At 36.4% G+C, this 11,174-nt stretch overlaps 1 protein-coding gene across 1 annotated transcript in view; it reads left to right on the forward strand.

The window, feature by feature from the left end:
* Nucleotides 1-11,174, forward strand: part of Adamts6 (ADAM metallopeptidase with thrombospondin type 1 motif 6) — a 187,597-nt gene that overhangs the window by 54,141 nt on the left and 122,282 nt on the right. Inside the window, exon 7 of the mRNA XM_090331864.1 lies at nucleotides 4,080-4,123. Coding sequence (XP_090187990.1) covers nucleotides 4,080-4,123 — 44 coding nt within the window. The remainder of the gene's footprint in view (nucleotides 1-4,079; nucleotides 4,124-11,174) is intronic.

Here is an 11,174-nt window from a genome sequence, read left to right on the forward strand (position 1 = left end):
CTTTCTCATGTCTTGGTCCCCATTTCCCTCCCCCCCCCACGCCCACTCCTCATCTTGTCTTCCCCCCCTTCCCTATCCAATTTCAAATAACCAAATACAAATATATCCAATATATGAGATAACAACGTGAGATACTGTAACAATATAAGGTAACCAACGGATGGCAAAAGAGACGAGAGATAACATAGTACATTAAGGACAACAATCACTCATTATATGGTTTTGTTTCCATATCCTAGAGGTCCTTTTATTTAGCGTCATTCTATATGGCCTTATGTATCTAGGTTTTGCTCTATTGCAAATCTCTGCTAGGAGAGCCCAAGGTTTTCACTGATTATGACAAATGAGGGAAACCATTGAGCCTATGTCCTTTGAGTCTGTCTTACTTCACTTAATATGATTTTTTCTAAGTCTTTCTATTTCCTAACAAGTGGGGCGATGTCATTCTTTCTGACAGCAGCATAGAATTCCATTGTGTACAAATACCATATCTTGTTGATCGACTCATCAACTGAGGGACATCTGGGTTGGTTCCATATCTTTGCTATGGTAAATAGTGCTGCAATGAAAATAGTTTGCTAGTGGATTTAATATGTCCTTGTTTCTGGACAATTGGGTAAATGCCTAGTAGTGGAATTGCTGGGTCATAGGGGAGCTCTATGTTTAGTCTTTTGAGGAACTGCCATACTGCTTTCCATAGTGGTTGAACGAGTTTGCACTCCCACCAACAGTGTAGTAGTGATCCCTCCTGGCCACATCCCCTCCAGCATCTGTTGTTATTAGTTTTCTTGATCCTGGACATTCTAACTGGAGTGAGGTGGAATCTTAGAGTTGTTTTGATTCGCATTTCTTTTATGGCCAGAGATGTCGAGTATTTCTTCAAGTGTCTATAGGCCGTTTTTGTTTGTTCTTCAGAGAAGACTCTCTTTAATAAAGTCTTTGGTCCATCTTTTAATGGGATGGTTGTTACTTTGGAGATTGGTTTTGGAGTGAGTCAATTTTTTGTTATTGATCTATTTTAGATATGAGGCCTTTGTTCGGTGTATGGTTGGTGAAGATCTTCTCCCATTCTGTAGGCTTCCTAATTAATTTACTAGCTATGTCCTTTGCCATACAAAAGCTCTGCAGTTTCATGCAGTTCCATTTATCCAGACTTTCTCTGATTTGTTGTGTTTCTTGGTCCTTATTAAGAAAGTTTCTACCTGTGCCAAGGAGGCTTAGTGTATCTCCTATTCCTTCTTGTAATGTTTTCAGTGTGTCAGCTTTTACCTTGAGGTCTTTGATCCATTTGGAGTTAATTCTAGTGCAGGGTGACAAAGAAGGATCCAACTTTCGTTTTCTGCAGGTGCTTACCCAGTTCTGCCAGCACCACTTGTTGAAGAGGCTGTCTTTCTTCCATTCTATTTTTTTTGGCTCCCTTGTCAAAGATTAGGTGGCCATAGGTCTATGGGTTAATATCTGGGTCCTCAGTTCTATTCCATTGGTCTTCAGGCCTGTTCTTGTGCCAGTACCAAGCTGTTTTGATTATTATAGCTCTGTAATAGAGTCTAAAGTTGGTATTGAAATTCCTCCTGCGCTGTTCTTTCTGCTAAGAATTGTTTTTGCTATATGGGGTCTTTTATTATTCCATATGAAATTTTGGATTGCCTCTTCTATTTCTTTAAAGAATGACATTGGGATATTGATGGGTATTCCATTGAATTTGTAGCAGGCCCTTGGCAAGATTGCCATTTTCACGATGTTGATTCTTCCAATCCAGGAGCATGGGAGGTTTTTCCATTTCCTCAGTTCTGCTTTAATTTCCCTTTTCAGTGTTTTAAAGTTTTCATCAAAAAGGTCCTTTACATTCTTAGTTAAGGTAATTCCTAGGTACTTTATTTTCTTGGAGGCTATTGCAAAAGGAGTTGCTTTCCTGATTGTTGCCTCATTCCTCTCCCTGTTGGCATAGAGGAAGGCAGTTGATTTTTGAGGGATAATTTTATAGCCTGCTACCCTTCCAAAGTTTTGAATCAGCTCAAGGAGCTTGGGAGTGGAGTCTATAGGGTTTTTTAAATACAGAATCATGTCATCTGCAAAGAGGGAAAGTTTTACTTCCTCTTTCCCTATTTGGATCCCCTTTATGTTTGCTTCTTGCCTTATTGCTCTGGCTAGGATTTCTAATATCATGTCAAAGAGGAGTGGAGAGAGTGGGCATCCTTGTCTCGTTCCTGATTTTAGAGGGAATGGCTTTAGCTTTTCGCCGTTAAGTATAGTACTAGCTGTGGGTTTGTCATACACAGCCTTTATTATACTGAGGAATGTTCCATGGATTCCTAGTTTCTCCAGAGCTTTTAACATAAAGGGGTGTTGGATCTTATCAAATGCCTTTTCTGCATCTATTGAGACAATCATGTGATTTTTGTCCTTGCTCCTGTTGATGTGTTGAATTATATTAATTGATTTGTGTATGTTGAACCAGCTTTGCCTCCCTGCGATGAATCCTGTTTTATCATATTGTATAATTTTTTTGATGAGTTGTAGATGGTTGACCAGTATTTTGTTGAGAAGTTTTGCATTGATGTTCATCAAAGAAATGGGTCTATAGTTCTCTTTCTTTGATGAATCTCTGTCTGTTTTGGAGATGAGGGTTATACTGGCTTCATAGAATGTGTTTGGCAAAGAGCCTTCATTTTCAATTTTGTTGAAGAGCTTGAGGAGTATTGGTGTGAGCTCTGCTCTGAAGACCTTATAGAATTCAGCTGTGAATCCATCTGGGCTTGGGCTTTTCTTAGGTGGAAGGTCTCTTATTGCCATTTCTATTTCAGTGCTTGAAATATTCCTGTTTATTTGGATTAGTTCTTCTTGGTTCAGTGTGGGTATGTTAATATTGGCTAGGAATTCATCCATTTCATCTAGATTCTCAAATTTGTTGGCGTAAAGATTTGAGAAGTATTCCGTCATGATGCTCTGGATCTTGGTAATTTCTGTCTTGATATTACCATTTTCGTCTGTGATTTTGTTTATTTTGGTATGCTCCCTTCTTTTTTTGATTTGCTAAGGGTCTGTCAATTTTGTTGTTTTTTTTTTCAAAGAACCAACTCCTTGTTTTATTGATTCTTTCTATAGTTTTTTTGGACTGCAATTCATTTAATTCTTCTTTGATTTTAATAATTTGCTTCCTTCTAGTGGGATTAGGGTTGGTTTCTTGCTCCTTTTCCAGGAGCTTAAGGTGACACTTTAAATTGCTGGTTTGGGATTTTTCCAATTTGTTATTGTAGGCACTCAGGGCTATAAATTTTCCTCTGAGTACTGCCTTTGCCGTGTCCCAAAGAAGCTGGTATTTTGTGTGCTCCCTTTTGTTAAATTTCATAAACTGTTGGATTTCTGTTTTGATCTCTTCGATGACCCATTGGTGATTCAACAATGTGGTGTTCAATCTCCATGAGTTACAGGGTTTTGGTTGGTGGTGATGGGTGTTCAGCTTGTATTTTCTGAAGTAAGATCTCACTAATTTTTTGCCTAAGCTGACCTTGCATCATAACTCTGCCAACTTTTACTCTCAAGTAGCTTGGTATACAAAAGTGAGCCATGGATACTCAGCCTCACTAATTTGTATTTAATGTTGCCCTGCCAATAAACAAGTAGGGAAAAATAGATAATACCATCTTAATCCCCAATTCTGAATTACACTGTCTTGTTGTAAGTGGTGTTTGAAGGAACTTCAAATAATGCATACAGTTCACAAATACCAAATACAATGCACATATTCCAGCAGGTTTGAGATTGTTGATGAAAAGCCACCTGCAGAGAAGCAATTCTAGCTTCAAAACAATACGGTAGATGGTTTTATAAAACTTTGCATTACAAAAGTGCACTTCAACTTTGCTGTTTTACTGCCACAGATGGTGCTGATCCATAGCCAACCTTGTCCCCCAGAGTGCTCACAGCACGGACTCTTTGGCTCACTGCTCATAATCCCATTGATCGTACTTTGACCATCAGGGAGTGCTCCAGCAAAGAAACATGATACACACATACAAATTATTTTACCAATTTGATCAGATTACAAATGTTGTTTCTCTTTTTTTTCCCTTATCTAGGTATGATATCTGCACTTACAAAAATAAGCCTTGTGGAACTTTGGGTAAGCTTATTTTCTTTATTTGCTAAAAAATACAAACAAAAGAAGGATAACTCACATTGTATTCTTGGACCAATGACTTCTTTTTTTAATATATTTTTATTTTAATTAATAGAAGGGTTACATGATATTTGCCAGATAGATGGTGCATTAATTCCCATGCATTGATACCCTTTCACATGTCTGGGTCCCCATTTCCCTCCCCCCACCCCCACCCCTCATCTTGTTTTCCCCCATTCCCTATCCAATTTCAAATAACCAAATGCAAATATTTCCAATATATCAGGTAACAAAGTGAGATACTGTAACAATATGAGATAACCAAGGGACAGCAAAAGCGATGAGAGACAACATAGTACATTAAGGACAACAATCATTCATTATATGGCTTATGTTTCTATATCCTAGAGATTCTTTCATTTAGCGTCCTATTATATGGCCTTTTGTATCAAGGTTTTGCTCTATTGCAAATCTCTGCCAGTCCTGGGCTTGAGCTCAGGGCCTGAGCACTGTCCTTGGACTTTCTCAAGGCTAGAGCTCTACCACTTGTGCCTCAGCACCACTTTCAGCTTTTTTCTATGCATGTGGTACCGAGGAATCGAACCCGGGTCTTCATGCATGCCAGGCAAGCACTCTACTACTAGGCCAAACTCCCGGCCACCAATGACTTCTTTATTCTTTATTATCTTTGTCATTTGAGAGCCAGTGAAGGCAACTTGTATCAAACTATAGACACACACACACACACACACACACACACACACACACACACACACAAACATACACACATATACACACTCACACTATATGTATTATGTAATTTGGTTGGTTGTAGTGCTTGATCTCTGTGGCTGGGCACTGTTTCTGAGGTTCCTTGCTCGAGGGTAGCTCTCTACCACTTTGAGCCCCAGTGCTACTTATGACTTTTTAATGTGGTTATTTGGACATGAGTCTCATCTATTTCCTGTCCAGCCTGGCTTTGAACTGTGATCCCTAGATTTCAGCCTCCTGACTAAGATTACATCAGATACCAGCAAGAACAATATGGTTTTGATGCAATTTTCTGAAAAGAATGTATAACCATGGTGTACGGCATTTTTTTATTTAGTACCCAAATAAAAATAAAAACAATTGTAGCTGGTAGTGGAGAGAGAAGATAGGATTATCATTCTTGTATTCCCCAAATAACATTTGATTTTTAGAAAAGCATTTCTGTAATACTTGAGGATTTTTTTAAAAGTCATGTTTTGCTAGAGCGCATCGCTCAATGTTTGAAAGTTAGTCACAAAAATAAAATGGGGAAGACAGGTGGTAATGGTCACTTTCCAGGCGACAGAAAACTGGACCATTAGTATTATTTCAAGGAGCAGGAGCTTTAATCTATGATAATTTTTTTAGTGTTAAAAAGATGTGTGTAAATTCCAAATGTAATCCAGTGAAGGTAAATTTTCTGGTTTCTCTCTCTCTCTCCCTCTCCATATCTATATCTAGATATGTATATATATCTATAGATCGATTTGTATCTATTGATAGATATCTATCAATAGAACCTATGTATAGATATATAAATATAGATATGTATATATATCTGTAGATTGATATAGAGCTATATCTATATTGATATCTATCTATATAGGGATCTATATAGATATCTATAGGTCTTTATAGATATCTATCAATAAATATATCTATATATTGAGAGAGACAGAGACAGAAAACTAGGACATCATTTTCTATGTACATCCTAATTATTTATATAGAGAGAGGCAGGGACAGAAAACTAGGACATCATTTTCTATGTACATCCTAATTATTTTAGGAAAATCTAATTAAAGCCGATCTCAGAGACTTATTTAACTTCTAGGGCAATTTAGTAAAACATTTCTACAGAGAATGGAATTTCTTTGATGTATTATTTTCTTTTGATGATTTTTACCTGTCTTCTACTCTCAATTTCCTGAAGATTTATAGCTAAATAAGAAATCCAATTAGCCAGCCCGAAGTATTAGCCATGAAGAGGTTTGCTGGTTAAAACATTTAACGCAGGAAAAGCTCTCTTTGCTGAGAGAGCTCACACCAAAAAGATTTTCTTTGTTGTGTTTTTGGTTAATAAAATCAGTAGAGACAACCCTGAACTGAAAATGAACTAAATTTGAGTTTCAGTGTATTACTGTTTACAGTATTACTTTCTGATCCATGAAGATACCTGCTCTTTTGTTACAAAAACATTATTAAAATCATATGAGAAGAAAACACATGTGTTTAGTTATTATTTTTAGTAATTTAAATTTAGTCAAGTGATTGCATTTCTAGTAACTTTCATGGTGAGTTTTGTGCTGAGTTTTGCATATTCTCTAGCCAGTTGTAATTTGGCTAATTAGGTTTAAAGGTGTAAACGATGGTCATCAAACTAAGGAAATCTAAGTGACCTAAATAGTAATCAAGCCCCTATTAACACTATCACACGTAACAACTTTGACAGTTTCAGTTTTATAGGGAATTAAAAAATGGCGGGGGTTTGGGATTATATATTAATGTTTAAAATATTCTTATTTTGTTTAGATTCGCATCTATGTTTCATCAATTAGTTATTTGCCAAATAGCTTCTTAAGAGGATCTTTGAGTAGAGTGAACAATTGTATGTCAGATAGCCAGAAGTAAATCTGTGCTTGTAAATATACCTTAGGTTATTATTGAGATTTTCAATTGAAAACAGAGCACTTACCATATACTTAAAAAAACTTTAAAAATAAAAAAACAAAAAACCCAGCAATATTCCACCATAACACTGAAACCACAAGACCAAACTGCTGTGCCCTGGAAAAATATATTTGGGGGAAATATAAGAAATATTAATAAAAATTACACTTAGGGGCTGGGAGTTTGGCCTAGTGGTAGAGTGATTGCCTAGCATGCATGAAGACCTGGGTTCGATTCCTTGGTACCACATACGTAGAAAAAAGCTGGAAATGGTGCTGAGGCTCAAGTGGTAGAGCTCTAACCTTGAGAAAGTCCAAGGATAGTGCTCAGGCCCTGAGCTCAAGCCCAGGACTGGCAAAAAAAAATACACTTAATAATTTTTTTTAAAAAATGTAAATTCTTGGGCTGGGAGTTTGGTAGAGTGCTTGCCCAGCATGCATGAAGACCTGGGTTCGATTCCTTGTTATCACATACTTAGAACAAGGCAGAAGTGGTGCTGAGGCTCAAGTGGTAGAGTTCTAGCCTCGAGAAAAATCCAAGGACAGTCCTCAGGCCCTGAGCTTAAGCCTAGAACTGGCAAAAAAAAAAATTCTTAAACTACATTGGCTTATACCCAAAGGAACATAAGCTCAATGGTTTCCCTCATTTGTAATAGTACACATCTAGGACTCTCTTAGCAGAGGATTATAATAGTTCAAAACATAGGTAGATAAGGGATGACACTAAATGAAAGGATCACTAGGATATAGAAACAAGAACTTTATCTTGTGTAATTGTTGTTCTTATAGTATATTATTTCTCTTCTCTTTTTTGCCCTTTGATTAATCTCATATTATTACTGTATCTGACTTTGTTACATGGTACATTGTATATACAGTTACTTGTTTATTTTAAATAGGAAAGGGAAGGGGGAACAAGATAATTTGAAGGAGTAGGGGGAGGAAAATGGGGACAAAAACATGAGAAGGCGTATTAATATGTGACAAGTAATGCACCTTCTACCTGGTGAATGTAACTTAACCCCTGTATACATTACCCTGACAATTAAAAAAAAAACTACATTGGCTTAAAATACAAATAATATGCACCATTGTTTTGTTCTTCTGGTGTGATTGGCATCATTGGATCCAGTAGCTTAAAGCTAGATGGTTTACTACAAAGTTTTTGGATTCGCTCTCTGTGTATGTGTGCATGCGTATGTGTGTGTTTGTGTTTCTCCTAATGGAAATAGAAGTAATCTTTATTACTAATATTATTGTTACTATTATTTTTGTTCCATTCTTTGGGCTTTAATTCAGTGCCTGGATGCTGTTTGTGAGTTATTTTGCTCAGGATTACAACTTTACTTCCAGCTTTTTAATTAGAGATGAGAGTATTATGGACCCTTCCAGCTCTGGTTAGATTTGTACCATGATCCTCAGATCTCATCTCTACCTGAGTAACTAGGATTATAGTGATGAGCATCAGCATCTGGTACTATTACATATTTTTGACTAGCTAAACAATTAGTTTACCCCAACTGGTTCCTCATTTTATACCATTGTTTTAAGATCTTTAAGTAAAATGGAAGGGAAGAACAAGGGTATTGACAATATTAATAAACCCTGAGGGAGAAATCAACTCTTTCTCTAACTCTTGCCTATCTCTTATAAAATAATAGGGAAAGCAAACTATTAGTCATCTCAACTCTGTTAATATATTTAAATATTTGTATTAGATAATAACCCAGGCACTGGTTTTGTACACCTATAATCCTACCTACTGAGGAGGCTGAAATCTAGAGTATAGCAGTTTGATGCCAGGTCAGGAAGATAAATTTACCAGACTCTATCTCTTAATAGTCAGCAAAAATCAAGGTTGAAGCTGTGGCTCAAATGGAAAAGTACCACCTGAGTGACCAAGCCAAGCAAGTATGAGTTAAAACCCCATTACCAGTGTAAAGAAAGAAAGAAAGGATAGAGAAAGAAAAAGAAAGGAAATAACAAAAAAAGAAAAAGAAAATACAGAGAAATACAATTTGTAGAGCAGGTTTAATAATATTCACTGTTCTCAATCAGCATGATTGTATTGTACTCAGTAAACATTCATTGAATTGAACTGAAATAATTTTGGCCAGCAGGTAATTCTTAATATTTGAATGACAAGGAGTATAAAATTACTAACATAAAATATTTTTCCTACTTTACAAGAAGGAATAGGAGATGCACTAGGTCTCCTTGGCAGAGGTAGAAACTTTCTTAATAAGGACCAAGAAACACAACACTTATCCAGAGAAAGTCTGGATAAGTGAGACTGCATTAAACTGCCGAGCTTCTGTATGGCAAAGGACATAGCTAGCAAATTAACTAGAAAGCCTACAGAGTGGAAGATCTTCACTAACCATACAACGGTCAAAGGCCTCATATCTAAAATATATCAACAGCTCAAAAAATTGACTCACTCCAAAACAAATCTCCAAAGAAACAACCTTCCCATTAAAAAATGGGCCAAAGACTTAAAGAGAGTCCTCTCTGAAGAAGAAATAAGAATGGTCGATAGACACATGAAGAAATGCTTGACACCTTTGGCCATACAAGAAAATGCAAAACAAAACAACTCTGTGATTCCACCTCACTCCAGTTAGAATGGCCAGGATCAAGAAATTAATAACAATAGATGCTGGAGGGGATGTGGCCAGGAGAGATCACTACTATACTGTTGGTGGGAGTGCAAACTCATTCAGCCACTATGGAAAGCAGTATGGCAGTTCCTCAAAAGACTAAACATAGAGATCCCCTATGACCCAGCAATTCCACTACTTGGCATTTACCCAATGGTCCAGAAACAAGGGCATACTAAATCCACTAGCCCAATGATCTTCATTGCAGCATTATTTACCATTGGAAAGATACGGAACCAACCCAGATGCCCCTCAGTTGATGAGTGGATCAACAAGATGTGGTATTTATACACAATGAAAAATCTATGCTGCTGACAGAAAGAATGACATCGCCCCACTTGTTAGGAAATAGAAAGACTTAGAAAAAATCATATTAAGTGAAGTAAGCCAGACTCAAAGGAACATAGGCTCAATGGTTTCCTTCATTGGTCATAATCAGTAGAAACCTTGGGCTCTCCTAGCAGAGATTTACAATAGAACAAAACCTAGATACTTAAGGCCATATAGTATGACGCTAAATGAAAGGACCTTCAGGATATGGAGACAAAAGCCATATAATGAGTGATTGTTGTCCTTAATGTACTATGTTATCTCTCATCTCTTTTGCTGTTCCTTGGTTATCTCATATTGTTACAGTATTTTACCTTGTTATCTGATATACTGTATATATGTGTATTCGATTATTTGAAATTGGATTGGGAAGGGGGAAAAACAAGATGAGGGGCATGGGTGGGGGAGGGAAATGGGTACCAAAACATGAGAAAGGGTATCAATGTTTGTGAAGTCATGCACCTTTTATCTGGTGAATATAATTTAACCCTTCTATCAATGACAGTTACAATAAAAATATATGGAAAAAAATTTTCCTACAACATCTTCTGAATAACTTTTCATCTTTGTGTTTCATCTGATTTGGCATTGGTTTCTTCAGAATAGATGCTATTTTTTTCTTTGGCACAGAAATTATTTTTTCTAAGCACTAGTATAGTGTTTTGTACTAATTCATAGAGCATGATATTCATTTAGAAGTAAATTTTAAGGCTTTTACATACTAAAATTCTCAAGGGGAGAATACCTCAATAACAAAACCTTTCACTAGAATCAGTGAATTAATTAACAGGGTAGTTTTTGATTTACTGGTCAAACTCTAATGCATTGAAGGCGCAAAAGAGAAAAAGTGCAGTGAGATTGTGAATGACTTTCTTCCTATGAAAATATTAAAAGAAATCATTGCATTACCACCAGGATCAATTTTCAGAAGAATAAAAAAGTGTAAAAACCTCCCATCTTTCACAATTCTTTTCCCTTTTTTGAATCATTCATTTTGTTTTGATAAAAAAAAACTCATTGAAAAAAACATTTGGGATTCCTCCTCTTTTTTTGGTAACTAAAAAGTTGCTTGCATATTTTTATGAACCCACTAAATTTAAACAGTTCTCTTTAGAAAAACAATGTGAATATATTTTGCTTTCTGCAGCCTAAAGAATGTTAAAATAGAAATGCTTTCTTAAATTCCCTCTTCTGGCTCAAGTTACCAGGTGGTCCCAAGTTACCAGAAGTAAAATTTATAAATCTAACCCCTAGTCTAGACATTTTCCAGCACTGACTGCAGTTCAAAAAATATTAATGTCTAGCCTGCAAAGTGAAATTTCCCCCAGTGATTTTGCAAATGACTCGAAAGTTAACCTTTTGCCA

The sequence above is a fragment of the Megascapheus bottae genome, chromosome 4, assembly GCF_031878675.1.
Source record: "Megascapheus bottae isolate mThoBot1 chromosome 4, mThoBot2.hap1, whole genome shotgun sequence".
NCBI lineage: Eukaryota > Metazoa > Chordata > Mammalia > Rodentia > Geomyidae > Megascapheus > Megascapheus bottae.